Here is a 25,572-nt window from a genome sequence, read left to right on the forward strand (position 1 = left end):
CAGAACCAGGGGCCACAGTCTAAGAATAAAGGGGAGGCCATTTAAAACTGAGGTGAGAAGGAACTTTTTCACCCAGAGAGTTGTGAATTTGTGGAATTCTCTGCCACAGAGGGCGGTGGAGGCCAAATCACTGGATGGATTTAAGAGAGAGTTAGATAGAGCTCGAGAGGCTGGTGGAATCAAGGGATATGGGGAGAAGGCAGGCACAGGTTATTGATTGTGGACGATCAGCCATGATCACAATGAATGACGGTGCTGGCTCAAAGGGCCGAATGGTCTCCTCCTGCACCTGTGTTCTATGTTTCTATGTTCCTGACACCAGCATCTCCTCTGTTTTTCAGGGATCTTCTGGTTTTCCTGGTGTACCGGGGCAAATTGGACTCGCTGGATTGCCAGGACCTGTGGTTAGTGTTCATTTGAATAGATTTTTTTTTTCTGCTGCTTAGACTTCAGTGTAGTTGGCTTTTGCTTAGTGTATGGTTAAGATGAAGACGGTACAACTTCTCAGCCTGTGTAGAGAAGTGGAAGTTGTGGATTATTCCCGGCATCAGCTGATTTCGAATCTCCCTGTTGCAACAGATTCGAAACCAGCTGATGCTGAGAATAATCCACAACTTCCACCTCTGCACTCTCGATCTGCAGTGAAATATTCAGTTTCTCTTAAGGCCGACACTAAATGCTGGAGTAACTCAGCGGGTCAGGCAGCATCTCTGGAGAGACGGAATGGGCGACGTTTCGGGTCGAGACCCTTCTTCAGACTGATGGATGGATAATGTCGAGACCGTTCTACAGACTGTCTACCTTCCATTTAAACCAGCATCACGCTGCCTGACCCGCTGAGTTACTCCAGCATTTTGTGTCTACCTTCCATTTAAACCAGCATCTTGCTGCCTGACCTGCTGAGTTACTCCAGCATCTTGTGTCTACCTTCCATTTAAACCAGCATCTGCAGTCTTTTTTCCTTCAGTTGACTTAATGTCGTTCAGTCACGGAGATGATTCATTCACAAATTATAAGGGGACGGTTACTGTATGTGAATCATCCCAAATACTTGTCAAGGCCTGAATAGAGTGGATGGGGAGAGGATGTTTCCACTAGTGGGAGAGCCCACGACTAGAGGTCGTAGCCTCAGAATTAAAGGACGCCCCTTTAGGAAGGAGATGAGGAGGAATTTCTTTAGTCAGAGGGTGGTGAATCTGTGGAATTCTTTGCCACAGAAGGCTGTGGAGGTCGTCAATGGATATTTTTAAGGGAGAGAGATAGATAGATTCTTGATTAGTACAGTTATCAGGGGTTATGGGGAGAAGGCAGGAGAATGGGGTTAGGAGGGAGAGATAGATCAGCCATGATAGATTGGCGTAGTAGATTTGATGGGCCGAATGGCCGAATTCTGCTCTTTTCACTTAAGAAATTATGAAAGTCAGTGAATCCAAGTTCTGATTTCTGGTCAATACTGGAACCCAGAAGATAGCTGCCAGTTTGCGTGTAGTAAGTTCACTAAAAATTACCTTTTGGCAGCAACCAAGTCATCTCATTTAATGATCAATGAATAGCCAAAGTTTATTATTAGTCAGCATTGGGGGGAAGGGTTTTGATTAGTTTAGAGTTTAGAGATACAGCACAGAAACAGGCTCTTCGGCCCAACGATTCCGCGCCGCCCAGCGATCCCCGCACATTAACACTGTCCGACACACACTAGGAACAATTTACACATACACCAAGCCAATTAACCCACATACCTTGTAGGCTTCCTTGATCTTTTTTGAAGTAATGCTCAGTATCTTTTGCAACCCCTGAAAGTCCAGATTTTTTGTTGATTTAGTTGTTGAGAGAAGCAGCTCGGAAACAGGCCCTTCGGCCCGCTGAGTCCACACCGACCAGCGATCCCCGCACATTAACACCATCCTACACACACTGGGGATAATTTTACATTTACACCAGGCCAGCCAGTAAATGAACAAACCTGTACGTCTTTAGAGTTGGGGAGGAAACCGAAGATCTCGGAGAAAACCCACGCAGGTCACGGGGAGAACGTGCAAACTCCGTACAGACATCATCTGTGGTCAGGATGGGACTCGGGTCTCCGGTGCCGTGAGGCAGTAGCTCTACCAATAGCCAATAGACAATAGACAATAGGTGCAGGAGGAGGCCATTCGGCCCTTCGAGCCAGCACCGCCATTCAATGTGATCTTGGCTGATCATTCTCAATCAGTACCCCGTTCTTGCCTTCTCCCCATACCCCCTGACTCCGCTATCCTTAAGAGCTCTATCTAGCTCTCTCTTGAATGCATTCAGAGAATTGGCCTCCACTGCCTTCTGAGGCAGTGAATTCCACAGATTTACAACTCTCTGACTGCAAATTCTTTTCCTCATCTCCGTTCTAAATGGCCTGCCCCTTATTCTTAAACTGTGGCCCCTGGTTCTGGACTCACCCAACATTGGGAACATGTTTCCTGCCTCTAACGTGTCCAACCCCTTAATAATCTTATATGTTTCGATAAGATCCCCTCTCATCCTTCTAAATTCCAGCGTATACAAGCCTGGCCGCTCCAGTCTTTCAACATATAACAGTCCCGCCGTTTTGTGTCTACCTTTAATCCTTTAATATACTTGTCAGTTGTATAACATTTCCTGGACTGAATTTTTATTTCCAGGATTTTTTTTGTGCCCTCTGGATGATGTGCAGAGAGACTAATCTGTGGATCAAACCCTTTCAGATCTTCCGTATCTGGGCAGCTTACACCCCAGCGGTATCAACATTGACTTCTCTAACTTCAGATAGTCCCTGCTTTCCCTCTCTCTCCATCCCCTCCCCTTCCCAGTTCTCCCACCAGTCTTCCTGTCTCCTACTACATCCTATCTTTGTCACGCCCCCCCCCCCCCCTCCCCTGACATCAGTCTGAAGAAGGGTCTCGACCCGAAACGTCACCCATTCCTTCTCTCCAGAGATGCTGCCTGACCCGCTGAGTAACTCCAGCATTTAGTGTCTACCCTCCATACGTAGGACCTGAACTATGATTAAAATAAAATTATCCTAAACTGACAAATAGTTTAAAAGCCGAACCAAATTCCTAATTCTGTTTATTTGTGGAGAGGTGGTGGTTTCAGGGCGGTACAATGACAAGGCGGTAGAGTTGCTGCCTTACAGCGCCAGAGAACCAGGTTCAATCCTGACTACGGGTGCTGTCTGTACGGAGTTTGTACGTTCTCCCCGTGACCTGCGTGGGTTTTCTCCGAGATCTACAGTTTCCTCCCACGCTCCAAAGACGTGCAGGTTTGTAGGTTAATTGGCTTGGTATAAGTGTAAATTGCCCCTGGCGTGTGTAGGATAGTGTTAGTGTGCGGGGCGATCGCAGGTCGGTGCGGGCTCGGTGGGCCGAAGGGCCTGTTTACGCGCTGTATCTCCAAACTAAACTAAAACTAAACATAACAAAACTAGGCAGTTGCTTGCGAAAATCTGGAATTATTTATCGTTGTTGACTGTGTGCCCTCTCACAGGCCCGAGGCAGAACAGCTTGTTGAAGTGTTTGGCACAGATATACCACTTGGCATTATTGAAGGAAATTTCTGAAACCCTGTTCTTAATAGAACGCTTTTCCGATCATGCATAGTTACTGGAAGCCCTGACAGAAAATCTCACAGGCCCAAAGACAAATTTATAACATGGAGTCTCATCACTTGAAGTATTCCCATTGAAAACGAAATTGACAATAGACAATAGACAATAGGTGCAGGAGGAGGCCATTCGGCTCTTTGAGCCAGCACCGCCATTCAATGTGATCGTGCCTGATCATTCTCAATCAGTACCCCGTTCCTGGCTTCTCCCCATACCCCCTGACTCCGCTATCCTTAAGAGCTCTATCTAGCTCTCTCTTGAATACATTCAGAGAATTGGCCTCCACTGCCTTCTGAGGCAGAGAATTCCACAGATTGACAACTCTCTGACTGAAAACGTTTTTCCCCATCTCCGTTCTAAATGGCCTACCCCTTATTCTTAAACTGTGGCCCCTTGTTCTGGACTCCCCCAACATTGGGAACATGTTTCCTGCCTCTAACGTGTCCAACCCCTTAATAATCTTATACGTTTCAATAAGATCTCCTCTCATCCTTCTAAATTCCAGTGTATACAAGCCTAGTCGCTCCAGTCTTTCAACATATGACAGTCCCGCCATTCCGGGAATTAACCTAGTAAACCTACGCTGGACGCCCTCAATAGCAAGAATGTCCTTCCTCAAATTTGGAGACCAAAACTGCACACAGTACTCCAGGTGCGGTCTCACTAGGGCCCTGTACAACTGCAGAAGAACCTCTTTGCTCCTATACTCAACTCCTCTTGTTATGAAGGCCAACATTCCATTGGCCTTGAAATCAGACAAAAATTGTGGCATGAGGCGCTGGGGTCACGCAGCGGGTCAGGCAGCACCTTTTGTTAACTTGGACGGGTGACCTTTCAGGTTGCCACCCTTCTTCAGATAACCAAGTCAAGTCAAGTCAATTGTATTTGTATAGCAAATTATAAACAACCCACGTTGACCAAAGTGCTGTACATCAGTTCAGGTACTAACAAACGAACATACAATGGCCCACAAACATAACAGCACATACATATGGGGAGAGGGATGCTGTTCCACAGTCTAGGAGCTGCAACCGCAAAAGCGCGGTCACCCCTGAGCTTAAGCCTAGACCGCGGGATAGTGAGTAGCCCCAAGTCGGCCGACCTGAGGGGCCTGGAGATAGAGTGGTGGGTTAGAAGATTTTTGATATGGGGGGGGGGCAAGCCAGTTTAGTTGTGTTCCGTTAAAAGGACTGGACAAGATGGATGCAGGAAAAATGTTCCCAATGTTGGGCGAGTCCAGAACCAGGGGCCACACAGTCTAAGAATAAAGGGGAGGCCATTTAAAACTGAGGTGAGAAGAAACTTTTTCACCCAGAGAGTTGTGAATTTGTGGAATTCTCTGCCACAGAGGGCAATGGAGGCCAATTCACTGGATGGATTTAAAAGAGAGTTAGATAGAGCTCGAGGGATTAGTGGAATCAAGGGATATGGGGAGAAGGCAGGCACGGGTTACTGATTGTGGACGATCAGCCATGATCACAATGAATGGCGGTGCTGGCCCGAAATGCCGAATGGCCTCCTCCTGCACCTATTTTCTATGTTTCTAGGGTTCTGTGTTAGTAACTTAGTAAATGTTAGATGGCCATGGATATCTGTGTAAGTGCAGGAAGGAACTGCAGATGCTGGATTACATCGAAGATAGACTCACAATGCAGGAGTAACTCAGCGAGACAGGCAGCATCCGTGGATAGAAGGAATGGGCGAAGAAGGGTCTCGACACGAAACGTCACCCATTCCTTCTCTCCAGAGATGCTGCCTGTTCCGCTGAGTTACTCCAGCATTTTGTGTCTATCTGTGTAACATATCTCAACTGATTCCCAGATGCCATAATGGCGACTTAGCAGCAATAATCAACCAGAGGATCCACTCAATGCAGCCTGTCACTAGATGTGCCAACTATCTCACTCCAGAATATGGGACAAGGTGACATCACCGCCCCGCGCCCCACGTGACCTCACCCAGCCAGCGGTCACGTGCTCCCGCTCCACCAATGGCGGCCACCAGGGCAGGGAGGCGGGTTGCTACGCAACCTCAGTTAGGCGGTGCCTGGGCCTACACTGTCAGGGATTGCAGTGGGCCCCGGGCTACAGTATTGGGGCCTACAGTGTCGGGGCCTACAGTGTCGGGGCCTACAGTGTCGGGGCCTACAGTGTCCGGGCCAACAGTGTCGGGGCCTACTGTGTCGGGGCCCACAGTGTCGGGGCCTACAGTGTCCGGGCCTACAGAGTCGGGGCCTACAGCGTCGGGGCCTACAGCGTCGTGGCCTACAGCGTCGGGGCCTACAGCGTCGGGGGCCTACAGTGTCGGGGCCTACAGCGTCGGGGGCCTACAGCGTCGGGGCCTACAGTGTCGGGGCCTACAGCGTCGGGGGCCTACAGCGTCGGGGGCCTACAGTTTCGGGGCCTACAGTGTCCGGACCTACAGCGACCCGTGGGCCTAATACGGGACAAAGGCGGGCCCGTACAGGACAAACCAATTTTGTCCAAAATACTGGATGTCCCGGCTAATACGGGACAGTTGGTGACCCTACCTGTCATCCTCATGTGAAGGTGCATGAATTTTGGTCGAAGTGAAAGGAGAAGGGCACAAAAAGCGTGGCACTGACAAATCATTGATTAATAACCTTCTGAGAGATTTGGACGTTTGATACAAACAGCTTGTCGTTCATTGACAGATACAGTTCAACAGACTGACTGGATTTTCGACTTGTGTTGCAAGTTGTTTGGTGGCACAGATACTGCTGGTTACTGTCATCATTGGAACCAGGCCATGTAAATGATTAAAATCTAACTTCCCAAGGACACACGCTACCATTCTCGGGTCCCATAGGACCTCCTGCCTCACTGAGCCAAAGTTTCATCCAGACAGCCACTCCACACCAACTAAGCTAGGCCTGGAAAATGCCCACTATGCTTTTTGCCAAATAGTCAAATATGACTAGGGTTGCCAACTATCTCACTCCCAAATAAGGGACAAAAGGTGATGTCACCTCACCCAGCCAGCGGCCACCTGCTCTCGCTCCACCAATGGTGGCCGCCCAGGCTGGGAGGCGGGTTGCTATGCAACCTCCGTTAGGGGAGCACACTCAGTCCCGCCGTTAGCCTACACTGTCCGGGCCTACACTGTCCGGGCCTACAGCGGCCCCCGGGCCTACAGTGTCTGGGCCTACAGTGTCCGGGCCTACAGCACCTCCCCGGGCCTACAGTGTCCGGGCCTACAGCACCTCCCCGGGCCTAATACGGGTCCAGTAGGGGACAAACAAATTTAGCCCAAAATACAGGATGTCCCGGTTAATAGGGGACAGTTGGCAACCTTAAATATGACTCTACAGATTATAATCCAGAATTTTCATCCTGATCTTACGATCTTATGATTCTAAGATTCAGAATCTTACCTTGAGTTATTGCTGCTGGATTTCTGCAGGACTCAGCCTGACACACGACAGGAGGCCAAGAGAGCCCTCCCCACAATCCCCTCCAACACACACACACACACACACACACACACACACACACAGCAAATACACACCCACTAACACAAAACCCAAACGCACGCACACACACACACACACACCAAACACACACGCACGCACACCAAACACACACGCACACACACACACACACCACACACACACACACACACACACACCAAACACACACGCACGCACACCAAACACACACACACACACACACCAAACACACACGCACGCACACCAAACACACACCAAACACACACACACACACACACACCACACACACACACACACACACCACACACACACACACACCAAACACACACGCACACACACACACCACACACACACACACACACACACCAAACGCACGCACGCACGCACACACACACACACACACACACACACACACACACACACACACACACACACACACACACACACACACACACACACACACACACACACACACACATACAGACCTAAGTCTGGCAAAATCAAAAAGCCTTGGCACGAAGAATAAAAAATGCAGATTATCTGGTAATCATACTTTACCATACTTAAGCAAAATGCTGGAGTAACTCAGCAGGTCAGGCAGCATCGACCCAAAATGTTACCCATTCCTTCTCTCCTAGATGCTGCCTGACCTGCTGAGTTACTCCATAATTTTGTGATAAGGGAATAATGTTTAGTGCAAGGTAAAGCCAGCAAAGTCCGATCCAAGGTAGTTCGAGAGTCACCAGTGAATTAGATAGTAGTTCAGGATTGCTCTATAGTTGTGCTAGGATGGTTCATATCTCCCGCAAGGCTTTTGAGAAATGTAAACATTCTGCTTGTGTTCATTTCTCCCTCCTCCCACTTTTGCATCTCACTGCCAGGCCCCACCTGTCCCCTTGAGAACACCGTCCCTCTGCTGGAGTACCTCAAACAATAGTTAACGAGAGTCCTCTCCTCACCTTCAGCTTTACACAGAGGATGTGTAAATAATCTCACCTGGGTTTTTTGTGCTTTTCCTTTCACAGGGACCAAAAGGTGAAGGTGGTGAACAGGGACCAAAGGTGAGCGCCTCTGTTAAAACGTCAACGTTACAGTCCAACTGTTGGGAGAGGTTGAAGACCCTGTGGGTAATGGCAGTTTCTATACCTTCTCACAGTCCAACTTGGATAGCCATTACTGCCAGGGGATAGAATGGAGGTAGAGCTTATGGAAACACACCGCACTCTGAGATAACAAAAACCAATCTTACAAACGCTGTTTCTTGATTAATTGGTCTTTAGACAATAGACAATAGGTGCAGGAGGAGGCCATTCGGCCCTTCCACCGAGCCAGCACCACCATTCAATGTGATCATGGCTGATCATTCCCAATCAGTACCCCGTTCCTGCCTTCTCCCCATACCCCCTGACTCCGCTATCCTTAAGTGCTCTATCTAGCTCTCTCTTGAATGCATTCAGAGAATTGGCCTCCACTGCCTTCTGAGGCAGAGAATTCCACAGATTTACAACTCTCTGACTGAAAAAGGTTTTCCTCATCTCTGTTCTAAATGGCCTACCACTTATTCCTAAACTGTGGCCCCTTGTTCTGGACTCCCCCAACATTGGGAACATGTTTCCTGCCTCTAACGTGTCCAACCCCTTAATAATCTTATACGTTTCGATATGATCTCCTCCCATCCTTCTAAATTCCAGTGTATACAAGTCTAGTCGCTCCAGTCTTTCAACATATGACAGTCCCGCCATTGCGGGAATTAACCTAGTAAACCTACGCTGCACGCCCTCATTCTTAAACCGTGGCCCCTGGTTCTGGACTCCCTCAACATTGGGAACATGTTTCCTGCCTCTAACGTGTCCAACCCCTTAATAATCTTATATGTTTCGATAAGATCCCCTCTCATCCTTATAAATTCCAGTTGGACCTGTACTCCAAAGACGTACAGGTTTTAGCGGTGAATTGGCTTGGTATGAATGTAAAAATCGTCCCTAGTGGGTGTAGGATGGTGTTAGTGTGCGGGAATCGCTGGTCGGCGCGGACCCGGTGGGCTGAAAGGGCCTGTTTCCACGCTGTATCTCTGAACCAGTGCTTCTTAAACTCATTCACCCTTGAGTCTTTATCACAAAATTTCATTCTCTCTCGACTAATGTTTTTTTGGTAATTTCCGTCTTATTCTCCCTTGTGTATCATTTTATATATATTATTATTAAGTCATTCACACATCAGTTTCATTCACCCTTGGGCGAACCATTCACCAGTTTAAGAGGCTCATGACCTGAACAAGGAGCCACAGTTTAAGAATAAGGGGTAGGCCATTTAGAACTGAGATGAGGAAAAACTTTTTCAGTCAGAGAGTTGTGAATCTGTGGAATTCTCTGCCTCAGAAGGCAGTGGAGGCAGATTCTCTGAATGCATTCAAGAGAGAGCTAGATAGAGCTCTTAAGGATAGCGGAGTCAGGGGGTATGGGGAGAAGGCAGGAATGGGGTACTGATTGAGAATGATCAGCCATGATCACATTGAATGGCAGTGCTGGCTCGAAGGGCCGAATGGCCTCCTCCTGCACCTATTGTCTATTGACCTCCCAGTGGTGAGGCCTGTTGACTGACCTCAATCAGGCAAATGACAACAAACAGAGGCAGCAGAAGCAGAAGCAGCTTCATAACTTCTCCTGCCTCAAACACAAGAAGAAGAGAGGCACTGCTCTAAACCAACATGGAAATGTCTCTTCTCACCTAGTTAATTTTTTTTAAACGCACAAATTAGAATGGGGGTGCTGAGGTTTCAAGAAATAAATTGCAAATGATTGTGCAAATGATTGCGATCAGCCATGATCACATTGAATGGCGGTGCTGGCTCGAAGGGCTGAATGGCCTCCTCCTGCACCTATTGTCTTTTGTCTATTGTCTATTGTCAATTGTCTATTGTCTATTGTCCTGTGCATTCCACAAACCAGTCCGACTTTATCTAATTGCACAGGGTGAACGTGGTCGAGACGGCGTTGGTAAACCAGGATTCCCTGGTCCTCCAGGACCCATCGTAAATCTACAAGAGGTGAGCTCGGCAGCCTTTTGCCAAAGTCCCGGGAGCATGTTTCCTACCGATGAGTAACCCCACAATTTCCCTGTAAAAGACTCTATCCCCTACTCCCAGTTCCTCCGTCTACGCTGCATCTGCGCCCAGGATGAGGTGTTCCACACCAGGGCATCGGAGATGTCCTCATTCGTTAGGAAGCGGGGGTTCCCCTCTTCCGTTGTAGATGAGGCTCTCACTCGAGCCTCCTCGATATCCCGCAGCTCCGCTCTTGCTCCCCCTCCCCCCATTCGTAACAAGGACAGAGTCCCCCTCGTTCTCACCTTCCACCTCATCAGCCATCGCATTCAATACAATACAATACAATACAATACAATATATCTTTATTGTCATTGTACCCAGGGGTACAACGAGATTGGGAATGCGCCTCCCATACGATGCACTAATTTAGGTAATTTAGACAGCAGCAACCCAACGAAACGAACAGTTGTAACAGTTTTGGACAGGGTAAAGTGCAAGTTGATCTATGCGTTGTGGCCATCCGGCTCAGCAGGACCGGTTCATAGCAAATTATCCTCCAACATTTCCGTCACCTACAACGGGACCCCACCACTGGCTACATCTTCCCAACTCCACCCCTTTCTGCTTTCTACAGAGACCGTTCCCTCCATAACTCCCTGGTCCACTCGTCCCTTCCCACCCAAACCACCATCTCCCCAGGCACTTTCCCCTGCAACCGCAGGAGATGCTACACCTGTCCCTTTACCTCCCCCCTCGACTCCATCCAAGGACCCAAACAGTCTTTCCGGGTGAGGCAGAGGTTCACCTGCACGTCCTCCAACCTCATCTATTGTATCCGCTGTTCCAGGTGTCGACTTCTCTACATTGACGAGACCAAGCGCAGGCTCGGCGATCGTTTCGCTCAACACCTTTGCTCAGTCAGCCTTAACCAACCTGATCTCCCGGTGGCTCAGCACCTCAACTCCCCCTCCCATTCCCAATATGACCTTTCTGTCCTGGGCCTCCTCCATTGTCAGAGTGAGGCCCAGCGCAAATTGGAGGAACAGCACCTCATATTTCGCTTGGGCAGTTTACACCCCAGCGGTATGAACATTGACTTCTCTAACTTCAGGTAGTCCTTGCTTCCCCTCTCTATCCCCTCCCCCTTCCCAGTTCTCCCACTAGTCTTCCTGTCTCCGACTACATCCTATCTTTGTCCCGCCCCCTCCCCTGACATCAGTCTGACGAAGGGTCTCGATCCGAAACGTCACCCACTCCTTCTCCCCCTGAGATGCTGCCTGACCCGCTGAGTTACTCCAGCATTTTGCTTCTACCCACAATTTCCCATTCATCTTGTCCAATGTGATTTAATATTCCAGTTGCTGATGAACGCTACAGAAGAGGCTCTCAACCTGAATGGAATCAAGTTACCTCCTGTGAGTATTGACTCCTAAACTATTGGTGGACAATGACTCTGTTAATCCTTCTCAGGTCAACTATATGGATGCAAAACACTGGAAAATACCAAGAGGCCATGTCACATTTCCATGCCCAAAGTTAATTTTGTGGGGTCGAAAGAGACCGACTCCCCTCCCACCCCGACCCCCACCCTCAATCTTTGCACATCCCCAAAGTCTTTAATTTCATGTTTTGTGTATTTTGTGGGGGTTTTTTTATCACTGTTGGCCGATTAATTTCCCCTGCTGGGAATTTGTTGAATCTACAGTAAATATATAAATGCACATTTCAAAACTGAGGTGAGAAGAAACTTTTTCACCCAGAGAGTTGTGAATTTGTGGAATTCTCTGCCACAGAGGGCAGTGGAGGCCAATTCACTGGATGAATTTAAGAGAGAGCTAGATAGAGCTCTTAAGGATAGCGGAGTCAGGGGGTATGGGGAGAAGGCAGGAACGGGGTACTGATTGAGAATGATCAGCCATGATCACATTGAATGGTGGTGCTGGCTCGAAGGGCCGAATGGCCTACTCCTGCACCTATTGTGAATTGTAAATTAATGAATTAATTAACCTACAAACCTGCACGTCTTTGGAGCGTGGGAGGAAACCGAAGATCTCGGAGAAATCCCACGCAGGTCACGGGGAGAACGTACAAACTCCGTTCAGACAAACACCCGTGGTCGGGATCGAACCAGGGTCTCTGGCGCTGTGAGGCAGCAACTCTACCGCTGCGCCACCGTGCCTTGTTGCCATGCCCATCTCGTTCACTTAGAGAAGGCTCAGGGTGGCCTTGCTTCCTCAGCACTGCTCCCCAGAGACAATTAGGGATGGGTAGGGTGCGGGGGAGGGGGGGATGAAAACAACCTTGTCCTTATCAACAGAGCTGCTGTTGAGATGCTCACATTGACTGGAGGCGCTGGCTCGAAGGGTCGAATGGCCTACTCCTGCACCCATTGTCTACTGTCTATTGTTTGGTCGGAACCTTTCAATTGATCGCCGTTCCCAGCTGAACCTGGGTCTTTTTAGCAAGGCTATTTTAACCTCTGGCTTCCTGCCGCGGCCCGCCGTGATATTTTTGACGCCGTTAACAATATCCAGTCTGTCTCCTGTGATGGAGTTGCTGTGAATGGCGGTGCTGGCTCGAAGGGCCGAATGGCCTCTTCTCCCCCTCCCCCCCCCGTGCGGGCGAATGAATCAAAGGATGACGTGACCGAGTGACCTCTTTAGAGGGGGGGAGTGGGTGTGGAGTATAGGAAAGCTTTAGATTCACCTCCATCCCCGTCGCCAGCTAGGCTTGTGTGACCACCAGGGAGTGACTCTGGAACAGATGTGTGACCTCATGCCCTTTGCCCTTTCCCCCCGACACCATCTTTTACCTTCAGCGAAACAGACAGAATCCTGCACCGTGCGTCTGCTGTTCTGACTTGCCGGGGCGGGCTGACGCATTTGGATGTGCAGCAGGAGAACGCTCAAAGCTGATTGTCAAGTCAAGTCAAGTCAATTTTATTTGTACAGCACATTTAAAAATAACCCACGTTGACCAAAGTGCTGTACATCAGTTCAGGTACTAAGAAAACGAACATACAATGGCGCACAAACATAACAGCACATACATAAACAGTTCACAGCGCCCCCTCAGAGGGCCTCAAACGCTAGGGAGTAGAAGTAGGTTTTGAGCCTGGACTTAAAGGAGTCGATGGAGGGGGCAGTTCTGATGGGGAGAGGGATGCTGTTCCACAGTCTAGGAGCTGCAACCGTAAAAGCGCGGTCACCCCTGAGCTTAAGCCTAGACCGCGGGATAGTCAGTAGCCCCAAGTCGGCCGACCTGAGGGACCTGGAGATAGAGTGGTGGGTTAGAAGATTTTTGATATGTGGGGGGGTGGGGGGGGGGGGGCAAGCCAGTTTAAGGCTTTGTATGTGAATAGGAGGAGCTTGAAGTTGATTCTGTACTGTACAGGGAGCCAGTGGAGAGAGGCCAGAATCGGGGTGATGTGGTCCCTTTTACGGGTACCCGTCAGGAGTCTCGCTGCGGCGTTTTGGACCAATTGCAGGCGGGACAAAGGATTGTGGCTTGGAAGACGTACCGAACAGCTGCACCATGTGACTCCCGAGGGGTTAAAACAAAATCAGGGCTGGTCAACCTTGAGCCAAATTACCGATGTTGACCCCACACTGCATTTTATTTATGTGCTAATGAATTTCCCACCTATTATGTACCTTCGTAAAGGGCATAATGTTCAAACGCCATAGCCCCTCGGTTAAAAGTTAGCCGGTCCTGCCCCACAATACACATCATTATTTCTCTGGTTGGTGGTTGCTACGACAACTCCATGGCAACTTTTCTCTCTGCTGCTCCGGTGGTCAAAAGTAATTGAAAAGGCCTGGCTGTCAGGCCTGTGGCCTCCTTCCCTAGGGTCGGGGTCATGCAGTCCGAGTTGCCCCGGTTACCGTTGAGTGCAGTCTCCTCCCAAAGCTTTTGTTGCTGTGGATGTCCTGACTGGAAACTGGATCTCCATTTTAATCCACAATAGACAATAGACAATAGGTGCAGGAGGAGGCCATTCAGCCCTTCGAGCCAGCACCGCCATTCAATGCGATCATGGCTGATCACTCAATCAGTACCCCGTTCCTGCCTTCTCCCCATACCCCCTCACTCCGCTATCCTCAAGAGCTCTATCCAGCTCTCTCTTGAAAGCATCCAACGAACTGGCCTCCACTGCCTTCTGAGGCAGAGAATTCCACACCTTCACCACTCTCTGACTGAAAAAGTTCTTCCTCATCTCCGTTCTAAATGGCCTACCCCTTATTCTCAAACTGTGGCCCCTTGTTCTGGACTCCCCTAACATTGGGAACATGTTATCTGCCTCTAATGTGTCCAATCCCCTAATTATCTTATATGTTTCAATAAGATCCCCCCTCATCCTTCTAAATTCCAGTTGGAATCGTGGTGAGTGGATGCAGACACGGAAACATAGAAGCGTGGAAAATAGGTGCAGGAGGAGAGGAGGCCATTCGGCCCTTCGAGCCAGCACCGCCATTCACAGCAACTCCATCACTGGAGACAGACTAGTGACGGACATCTACTATAAACCCACTGACTCGCACAGCTATCTGGACTACACTTCTTCCCACCCGGTCTCCTGCAAAAGGCCTATCCCCTACTCCCAATTCGTCCGTCTACGCCGCATCTGCGCCCGGGATGAGGTGTTTCACACTAGGGCATCAGATATGTTCTCATTCGTCAGGAAACGGGGCTTCCCCTCTTCCATTATAGTTGAGGCTCTCACTAGGGCCTCTTCTATATCCTCTTGCTCCCCCTCCTCCCATTCGTAACAAGGACTGAAACCCCCTCGTTCTCACCTTCCACCCCACCAGCCAGCGGATCCAACAAATCATCCTGCAACATTTCCGTCACCTACAATGGGACCCCACCACTGGCCACATCTTCCCATCCCCTCCCCTTTCTGCGTTCCGCAGAGACCGTGCCCTCCATAACTCCCTGGTCCACTCGTCCCTTCCTACCCAAACCACCCCATCTCCGGGCACTTTCCCCTGCAACCGCACGAGATGCAACATCTGTCCCTTTACCTCCCCCCTCAACTCCATCCAAGGACCCAAACAGTCTTTCCAGGTGAGACAGAGGTTCACCTGCACCTCCTCCAACCTCATCTATTGTATCTGCTGTTCTAGATGTCAACTTATTTACATCGGCGAAACCAAACGCAGGCTCGGCAATCGTTTCGCTCAACACCTTCGCTCAGTCCGCCTTAACCAACCTGATCTCCCGGTGGCTGAGCACTTCAACTCCCCCTCCCACTCCCAGTCTGACCTTTCTGTCATGGGCCTTCTCCAGTGCCATAGTGAGGCCCACCAGAAATTGGAGGATCAGCACCTCATATTTCACTTGGGCAGCTTGCAGCCCAGTGGTATGAACATCGACCTCCAACTTTAGATAGTTCCTCTGTCCCTCTCTTCCCCTCCCCCTTCCCAGTTCTCCCACTGTCTTCCTGTCTCCACCTATATCCTTCCTTTGTCCCACCCCCCTGACATCAGTCTGAAGAAGGGTCTCGACCCGAAACGTCACCCATTCCTTCTCTCCCGAGATGCTGCCTGACCTGCTGAGTTACTCCAGCATTTTGTGAAATAAATACCACCATTCAATATGATCGTGGCTGTTCATCCAGAATCAGTACCCCGTTCCTGCTTTCTCCCCACCTCCCTTGGTTCCGTTAGCCCTCAGGGCTCGATCTAACTCTCAGATGGCCGAGTGCTAACAATGGAGGCTGGAAGGAACCCACCTCACAGTGAGTCTGAAGAAGGGTCTCGATCCGAAACGTCACCCATTCCTTCTCTCCAGAGATGCTGCTGCCTGACCCGCTGAGTTACTCCAGCATTCTGTGTCTGCCTTCGATTTGAACCGGCATCTGCAGTTTTCTTTCCTGCACTTGAAGGCGGAGGGTCGGTGAAGGGAGCGAGGAAGAGGCCTCGGTCAGGAGGGACAGAGTTGACGGGGGGGGGACAATCGGGGAAATGGTTGGGGTTTAGTTGGGGAGGTGAAGACGAGGGTCAATAGACAATAGACAAGAGGTGCAGGAGTAGGCCATTCGGCCCTTCGAGCCAGCACCACCATTCAATGTGATCATGGCTGATCATTATCAATCAGTACCCCGTTCCTGCCTTCTCCCCATACCCCCTGACTCCGCTATCCTTAAGAGCTTTATCTAGCTCTCTCTTGAATGCATTCAGAGAATTGGCCTCCACTGCCTTCTAAGGCAGAGAATTCCACAGATTCACAACTCTCTGACTGAAAAAGTTTTTCCTCATCTCAGTTCTAAATGGCTTACCCCTTATTCTTAAACTGTGGCCCCTTGTTCTGGACTCCCCCAACATTGGGAACGTGTTTCCTGCCTCAAACGTGTCCAATCCCTTAATAATCTTATACGTTTCGATAAGATCCCCTCTCGTCCTTCTAAATTCCAGTGTATACAAGCCCAGTCGCTCCAGTCTTTCAACATACGACAGTCCCTCCATTCCGGGAATTAACCTAGTGAACCTACGCTGCACGCCCTCAATAGCAAGAATATCCTTCCTCAAATTTGGAGACCAAACCTGCACACAGTACTCCAGGTGCGGTCTCACTAGGGCCCTGTACAACTGCAGATGTCGGCAAGAATATGAGTGTTCAGGGGGGAGGGTGACGATTATTCACAAGGGCCCTGGCAGCAGACAGGTGAAGACGTTGCTCTCCTTGGCAGCAGCCCGGGTATGGTCAAGCCCGTTAATATAAACTGGGTGGCACGGTGGCGCAGCGGTAGAGTTGCTGCCTTACAAGGAATGCAGCGCCGGAGACCCGGGTTCCATCCCGACTACGGGCGCCGTCTGTGCGGAGTTTGTACGTTCTCCCCGTGACCCGCGTGGTCTTTGTCCGAGATCTTCCCTTTCCTCCCCCACTCCAAAGACGTGCCAGGTTTGTCGGTTGATTGGCTTGGTAGAAATGTTTTTAAAATTGGCCCAAGTGGGTGTAGGAGAGTGTTAGTGTGCGGGGATCGCTGGTCGGCGCGGACCCGGTGGGCCGAAAGGGCCTGTTTCCGCGCTGTATCTCTGAACTAAACTGAACTCAACTTGGCAAAGCAGTCCTCCAGCACTCAGGACTAGCTCCACACTGACCACGGGACACTAATCGACATTGTACACAAACTGCACAAAGAATGCCATCTGTCTCCACTGGCAGCTAGCAGCCTGCGTGGTGTTTAGTTAAAACACATTTATTACTTTTAAATTGTCACCAACACAATCTGGAAAATTGTACTGAAGACAGCTGCAGGCTCGAAGGCCCAGATCTCACAAATATCCTGCACAGAAGACCCTCCTGTGCTAAATATTTTGTAATGAGATGAGCAAGTCAAGTCAAGTTTATTTGTCACATACATATACACGATGTGCAGTGAAATGAAAGTGGCAACGCCTGCGGATTGTGCTAAACTACAAAACAGAATAGAGAAACAAAAATGTTAACACGAAAACTAAATTAATACAGTAAATTAAATTAGTCCCTGGTGATATGAGAGTTAACAGTCCTGATGGCCTGTGGGAAGAAACTCCGTCTCATCCTCTCCGTTTTCACAGCGTGACAGCGGAGGCGTTTGCCTGACCGTAGCAGCTGGAACAGTCCGTTGCTGGGGTGGTAGGGGTCCCCCATAATGTTGCTGGCTCTGGATCTGCACCTCCTGATGTATAGGTCCTGCAGGGGGACGAGTGTAGTTCCCATGGTGCGTTCTGCCGAACGCACTACTCTCTGCAGGGCCTTCCTGTCCTGGGCAGAGCTGTTCCCAAACCAGACTGTGATGTTGCCGGACAGGATGCTCTCTACAGCCCCAGAGTAGAAGCACTGAAGGATCCTCAGAGACACTCTGAATTTCCTCAGCTGTCTAAGGTGGTAAAGGTGCTGCCTTGCCTTACCCACCAGTGCGGCCATGTGTGTTGAGCATTAACATGGGCTGCGACTGACTACACCAAAGGTCTGTTGTGCTACATTGGTTTAGTTTAGTTTTAGTTTAGAGATACGGCACGGAAACAGGCCCTTTCGGCCCACCGGGTCCGCGCCGACCAGCGATCCCCGCACACTAACACCGTCCTACACACACAGAACCAGGGGCCACACAGTTTAAAAATAAGGGGTCGGCCATTTAGAACGGAGATGAGGAAAAACTTTTTCAGTCAGAGAGTTGTGAATCTGTGGAATTCTCTGCCTCAGAAGGCAGTGGAGGCCAAGTCTCTGAATGCTTTCAAGAGAGAGCTAGATAGAGCTCTTAAGGATAGCAGAGTCAGGGGGTATGGGGAGAAGGCAGGAACGGGGTACTGATTGAGAATGATCAGCCATGATCACGTTGAATGGCGGTGCTGGCTCGAAGGGCCGAATGGCCTCCCCCTGCACCTATTGTCTATTGTTGCTTGTTTCCTGATCTCCCGCACGTATTTCGTGACGTCTTCTTGTCCTTGCAACAGGGATCAAGCTGGATATCCTGTCAGGATCACATTTAGTTTTATCCGTCATCAATCATTGCTAAGGAAACGACTAGTGAGCTTCGCTGCTCCTTGTGGTTTGTTTTTGGTGTTGTCAACATGGGGACAGGTTGTGGATTAAAATGTGCGATAATACTTTGCAATTTCACAACTGTAATGGAGAAGGATGATTCAGCTGACAGGTGGAGGATAAACTAGACCAAGTGGACCCGTTGGGCCCAAACCTCTCCTGCATTGGTGCGGCACCCTCTCTCCTCTCTCCCCCTCCCTCCTCCCTCCCCACTCCTCCCTCCTCCCTCCCCTTCCCCACTCCTCCCTCCTCTCTCCCCCTCCCTCCTCTCTCCCTCCTCCCTCTCTCCCCCTCCCCTCTCCCTTCTCTCTCCCCCTCCCTCCTCCTGCCCCCTCCCTCCTCCCCTTCCCCTCCCCCTCCCACTTCCCATCCCCACTCCATCATCCTCAACCCTCCCTCCCTCCTCCCTCCCTCCTCTCTCCCCCTCCCCCCTCCCTCCCTCCCCCTCCATCCCCACTCCTCCCTCCCCATCCCTCCTCTCTCCCCTCCCCTTCCCCTCCCTTTACCCTCCCCCCACTCCATCACCCTCGACACTCCTATCCCTCCCTCTCCCCCCCCTCCCTCCCACCTCTCTCCTCCCTCCCCTTCCCCTCTACTCCCTCCCCCCTCTAACCCTATCCAGAACAAGCCACCCTCTGCCGTACCCCCCATCCACTGCCTGAACGTTCACTCTGTCCTCCGCTTTGGCTCCCAAAATACCCCCTGCAAACATGCCCTCTGGCGACTTGCGGCACCGCCCAAACCTTTCACCCCTCTACCACCTTGAAGAGCAAGGGTGGCCAATGCAAGGGGTCCCCACCACCAGCACCACCACCTGCAGATTCCCCCTGCATCTCCCAGGCCCATCCAGCCAAACATGTCAGCATCCCTTCAGCCCAGCAGGCCCAAATCCTTCAACTCCCTCCCTGCTCAGCAAAGATAATAGGGCAGATCAAGATAGACCACTCGACCCTAAAGACCGTAGTGCATCACGGCGCCATTTTAGTCGGCAGAAACTCGCAGAAACATTTTTAAAAGAAAAATTACTAAAACCTGCGAATCGGTAGATGAGATATATTCTGCGTTTTAACGGTATCATCACACGTACTGTTCCTCCAAAACACTGATTACACTGCGAGAGGCAGAGCAAACGGCGGGTTTTGCTTACTAAAATGGCGGACGTTACGCCTAAAATGGCAGACGTTACGCTCCTTTACGTGCCGCTCTTCAGTGTGGGCGATTTCGACGGAGTGGTTCATCTTGCTCCTCTAGTATCTTTGGTGCTCAGCAACAATATGGGGGTAATACCGCCAGAAGGTTTCGGGCAGCTGTAAACATCTGGGAGATTGCTTTGGCAGGACATTGGGTGGGAGCCCTCCGCTGTGTTTCGAATGGTGCCATGCTAACTCTTCAGCTCCACTCAATAACGCAGGTGAAGTCTCACCTGGGATTCCAAGCCTCACCTGAATGGAGGTGCCCTCTGGCAGGACTGCCTCCCCTCATAGATTATCCTGTGGCCCGGGAACACTTTAATCTTTTCGTCAAAGTGACAAGAGTTATCAATGACATATACAATAGACAATAGGTGCAGGAGTAGACCATTCGGCCCTTCGAGCCAGCACCGCCATTCACTGTGATCATGGCTGATCATTCACAATCAGTACCCCGTTCCTGCCTTCTCCCCATACCCCCTGACTCCACTACCCCCTGACACCGCTATCCTTAAGAGCTCTATCTAACTCTCTCTTTAAAGCATAGATAATAGACAATAGGTGCAGGAGTAGGCCATTCGGCCCTTCGAGCCAGCACCACCATTCAATGTGATCATGGCTGATCATTCACAATCAGTACCCCATTCCTGCCTTCTCCCTGACTCCACTATCTTTAAGAGCTCTATCTAGCTCTCTCTTGAAAGCATCCAGAGAATTGGCCTCCACTGCCTTCTGAGGCAGAGAATTCCACAAATTTACAACTCTCTGACTGAAAAAGTTTTTCCTCATCTCAGTTCTAAATGGCCTACCCCTTATTCTTAAACTATGGCCCCTGGTTCTGGACTCCCCCAACATTGGGAACATGTTTCCTGCCTCTAGCGTGTCCAACCCCTTAATAATCTTATATGTTTCAATAAGATCCCCTCTCATCCTTCTAAATTCCAGCATACACACCTTTCATAATTCAAATCTACCCATTAGCTATTAAAAACATATATTGATTGAGTAGGGAGCTGTTATGGTTAGAAATATCTTTCACCCTCCCTCTGTGTAGTTTAGTAACATCTTGACCTTTTTCATTCCTATTCAGGGACCCAGTGGACCTAAAGGTGACTTTGGCTTTCCTGGATTTCCCGGGATAAAGGTATATTTTAATCGCAAACTATTTGTCAGAAATGCATATCAAATATTTTCAAATATTTCAAAGTTAATCTGAAGATTTGCATTCAAATGATTTGATATTGTGCTTTTAAATGCTTCGGAACTGCCCCGTGTTGAGCTCAGTTTAGAGATATAGCTCGGAAACAGGCCCCTTGGCCCACTGAGTCCAGCGCCGACCGGCGATCCCCGCACATTAACACTTGGGACAATTGTTTTACATGTATACCAGCCAATTAACCTACAAACCTGTACGTCTTTGGAGTGTGGGAGGGAACCGAAGATCTCGGAGAAAACCCACGCAGGTCACGGTGAGAACGTACAAACTCCGTACAGACGGCGCCCGTAGTCGGGGTCGAGCCCGGGCCTCTGGTGCTATAAGCGCTGTAAGGCAGCAACTCTACCGCTGCGCCACCGTGGCGCCCTCTAAGGCTGACCATGGGTGGTGCACCCTAATGGCTGACCATGGGTGGTGCACCCTAATGGCTGACCATGGGTGATGCATCCTAATGGCTGACCATGGGTGATGCATCCTAATGGCTGACCATGGGTGGTGCACCCTAATGGCTGACCATGGTGGTGCACCCTAATGGCTGACCATGGTGGTGCACCCTAATGGCTGACCATGGGTGGTGCACCCTAATAGCTGACCATGGTGGTGCACCCTAATGGTTGACCATCTGTGGTGCACCCTAATGGCTGACCATGGGTGGTGCACCCTAATGGCTGACCATGGGTGGTGCACCCTAATGGCTGACCATGGGTGATGCACCCTAATGGCTGACCATGGGTGGTGCACCCTAATGGCTGACCATGGGTGGTGCACCCTGGGTGTTGGCTGCTTGCTCCAAACCTCGGCCAGAGCAGCGTGGATGTGTGGGTCGGATGCAAGCCTGGGCGATGTCATACGAAGGACAGGCTGTTGCCCGTGCAGCACGTCCCCCCCCTCTCCACGTCACTGATCGATCCAAAGGAACAGCAGAGCTGTTACAGTTTGTCACCAGCGCCATCGCAGGAGCTGCCAGAACGACCAACTGCCTTAGGGAACTCCGACTCCAGATTTTTCTTGAGGTTTACTCCTGGAGCCACGACTGGATATGGCCACAAGACAGTGGAGGTTTTAGATCAGAGTTGTCCCTCTCCTAGATGGACTGCCTTCCCAGGCTGACCAGCCTCGTCTGCCCGAGACCCGTGGGGGCGGGAGCATCTATCTACCCGTCTTCAGGACCCACCTGCGTGTAATATTGATTCACAAGCATTGTCAGGGAATGTTCTCGCACACAGCTCTTTCTGCATCGGTGAACATCTTCAATCAACATTGATCCGGAGTGCGGAGGGATGGGTGACGTTTCGGGTCGAGACCCCTCTTGCTTCGACCCCAAAACGTCACCCATTCCCTTCTCTCCAGAGATGCTGCCCGTCCCGCTGAGTTACTCCAGCATTTTGTGTTTACTTTCGATTTAAACTGGCCGTGGTGGAGGGGCGGTAGAGTTGCTGCCTTACAGCGAATGCAGCGCCGGAGACCCGGGTTCGATCCTGACTACGTGGCGCCGTCTGTACGGAGTTTGTACGTTCTCCCCGTGACCTGCGTAGGTTTTCTCCGAGATCTTCGGTTTCCTCCCACACTCCAGAGACGTGCAGGTTTGTTGGTTAATTGGCTTGGTAGACTTTTTTTTTAAATTGTCCCAAGTGGGTGTAGGATAGTGTTAATGTGCGGGGATCGCTGGTCGGCGCGGACCCGGTGGGCCGAAGGGCCTGTTTCCGCGCTGTATCACTAAACTAAACTAAACTAAACTAGACTAGACTAGACTAGATTAGACTAGACTAAACTAAACTAAGCCAGCATCTGCAGTTCATACCTACACAGTTGATGTGGAGTGTAGGTGAGGGCTGTGTTGTTTGGCTCCAAGCGCCCTCTCCATTAATGTCATTAGGGGCCTGATTTGCACCTTCTCTCTCACACTTGACCCAGGCTCGTAAAACGACCTGGGGCGAGGAAGAGAATCAACGCCACGTCCCTGTATATGGACAACACTGGGGAGGGGGGTGGGCGAGGGGGGGGGGGGGCGAGGGGCAGTGGTGGGGGTGGGCGAGGGGGGTGGGCAAGGGGCAGTGGTGGGGGTGGGATGATAGGCGGGATTATAGGGTGGAGTAGGTGACAAAGACTGCAGGGTAAAAGGGGACAAAAGGGTGTCATCTGAGGAAAGACGAGGAGGGGCGAAGTGTAAATCCAGAGGGAGGGATATAGGTGGAAGGGGAAAGGGGGAATGGAGGAGAAGGGATAGAAGGAACTACGGGACTCGGGGATAGGAGACGCGCTTATGGTGGGAACAGGAGCAGAGTAACTGCGGTCATGGGAGATGGTGGGTGAAACGGGCAAGGGAAAGGGGGGATATTACTTCAAACTGGAAAACCCAATCTTCCTGAAATTTGAAGAATTCAATGTTTGGACCAGTTAGTTCTTCAGAGGTCATATCATATCATATCATATACATACAGCCGGAAACAGGCCTTTTCGGCCCTCCAAGTCCGTGCCGCCCAGTGATCCCCGCACATTAACACTATCCTACACCCACTAGGGACAATTTTTACATTTACCCAGCCAATTAACCTACATACCTGTACGTCTTTGGAGTGTGGGAGGAAACCGAAGATCTCGGAGTAAACCCACGCAGGTCACGGGGAGAACGTACAAACTCCTTACAGTGCAGCACCCGTAGTCAGGATCGAACCTGAGTCTCCGGCGCTGCATTCGCTGTAAAGCAGCAACTCTACCGCTGCGCCACCGTGAGGTCATTGGAAGCTTAGAGATGTGAAGGCACCATGGCAGATTCTCACTCCAGAGACGGCATTGAAGGACGCAAAGTGATACGTCGTGTGCATATATGGGCTTGGAATCGTGCCGCGTTCCATATAAGATCGAGTTGTTCAGGATATCTACCTGAGACATAACTCAAACAGGCCCAAACGTGAGCCCACTTGAAGATAGACACAAGACGCTGGAGTAACTCAGCGGGCCAGGCAGCATCTCTGGAGAGAAGGAATGGGTGACGTTTCAGGTCGAGACCCTTCTTCAGACTGATGTCAGGGGAGGGGGCGGGACAAAGATAGGATGTAGTCGGAGACAGGAAGACTAGTGGGAGAACTGGGAAGGGGGAGGGGATAGAGAGGTCCCTTCCCCTGACATCAGTCTGAACAAGGGTCTCGACCCTAACCCTCGGTATAGATAACCATTAACTAAACTGAACCGAACTGATATTAGACAATAGACAATAGACAATAGGTGCAGGGGTAGGCCATTCGGCCCTTCGAGCCAGTACCACCATTCAATGTGATCATAGCTGATCATTCTCAATCAGTACCCCGTTCCTGCCCTCTCCCCATACCCGCTGACTCCACTATCCTTAAGAGCTCTATCTAGCTCTCTCTTGAATGCATTCAGGGGGTATGGGGAGAAGGCAGGAACGGGGTACTGATTGAGAATGATCAGCCATGATCACATTGAATGGTGGTGCTGGCTCGAAGGGCCGAATGGCCTACTCCTGCACCTATTGTCTATTGAAAGCATCCAGAGAATTGGCCTCCACTGCCTTCTGAGGCAGAGAATTCCACAGATTTACAACTCTCTGACTGAAAAAGTTTTCCTTATCTCCGTTTTAAATTGCCTACCCCTTATTCTTAAACTGTGGCCCCTGGTTCTGGACTCCCCCAACATTGGGAACATGTTTCCTGCCTCTAACGTATCCAACCCCTTAATAATCTTGTATGTTTTGATAAGATCTCCTCTCATCCTTCTAAATTCAAGTGTATACAAGCCCAGTCGCTCCAGTCTTTCAACATATGACAGTCCCGCCATTCCGGGAATTAATATTGGATTAAGCTGTTTTAAATTGTTGGAATATGTTGAGATTTCAGCCGAATCCTTTAGTTGAAGAAATAATGGCTCACGAACATTCCCCTGCATTATAATACAAAAAGCACACGCATCACAGCCACTGCTAAACCCAATTATTAAATAACCATCTACTTTACTAAGTAAATCTGAGCAATAGGGAGAGGTTTAGGCAGGAGGATGAGGGGAGATCTGACAGGTGTATAAAATCGTGAGAGGAATAGATCGGGTAGAAGCACAGAGTCTCTTGCCCAGAGTTGGGGACTCGAGGACCAGAGGACATAGGTTTAAGGTGAAGGAGAAAAGATTTAATAGGAATCTGAGGGGTAACTTTTTCCACACAGAGGGTGGTGGGTGTATGGAATGAGCTGCCAGAGGAGGTAGTTGAGGCAGGGACTATCCCAACATTTTTAGAAACCGTTAGACAGGTCCATGGATAGGACAGGTTTGGAGGGACTTGGACCAAACGTGGGCAGGTGGGACTAGTGTAGATGGGACATGCTGACCGATGTGGGCAAATTGGGCAGAAGGGCCTGTTTCCACACTATTTCATGTAGGACAAGACACTCTTCTTTATTTTCCTTTTGTTCTCAGTTCTATTTTTTTTTGCTTCCTGTTCTTTTTGCCCCCCCGGGATGGCGGACTGTCACGTGAGGAAAGATTGGAAAGACT

The 25,572-nt window shown here is 50.2% G+C and overlaps 1 protein-coding gene across 4 annotated transcripts in view; it reads left to right on the forward strand.

The window, feature by feature from the left end:
• LOC144592961 (collagen alpha-1(XV) chain-like) overlaps positions 1-25,572 on the forward strand; it is a 225,484-nt gene that overhangs the window by 160,807 nt on the left and 39,105 nt on the right. For all 4 annotated transcript variants that reach the window (XM_078398342.1, XM_078398339.1, XM_078398341.1 and 1 more), the window contains 5 exons: positions 342-404; positions 8,111-8,146; positions 10,057-10,131; positions 11,490-11,546; positions 20,941-20,994. In XM_078398342.1, coding sequence (XP_078254468.1) covers positions 342-404; positions 8,111-8,146; positions 10,057-10,131; positions 11,490-11,546; positions 20,941-20,994 — 285 coding nt within the window. The remainder of the gene's footprint in view (positions 1-341; positions 405-8,110; positions 8,147-10,056; positions 10,132-11,489; positions 11,547-20,940; positions 20,995-25,572) is intronic.

This window comes from Rhinoraja longicauda, chromosome 4 (genome assembly GCF_053455715.1).
Source record: "Rhinoraja longicauda isolate Sanriku21f chromosome 4, sRhiLon1.1, whole genome shotgun sequence".
NCBI classification, from domain to species: domain Eukaryota; kingdom Metazoa; phylum Chordata; class Chondrichthyes; order Rajiformes; family Arhynchobatidae; genus Rhinoraja; species Rhinoraja longicauda.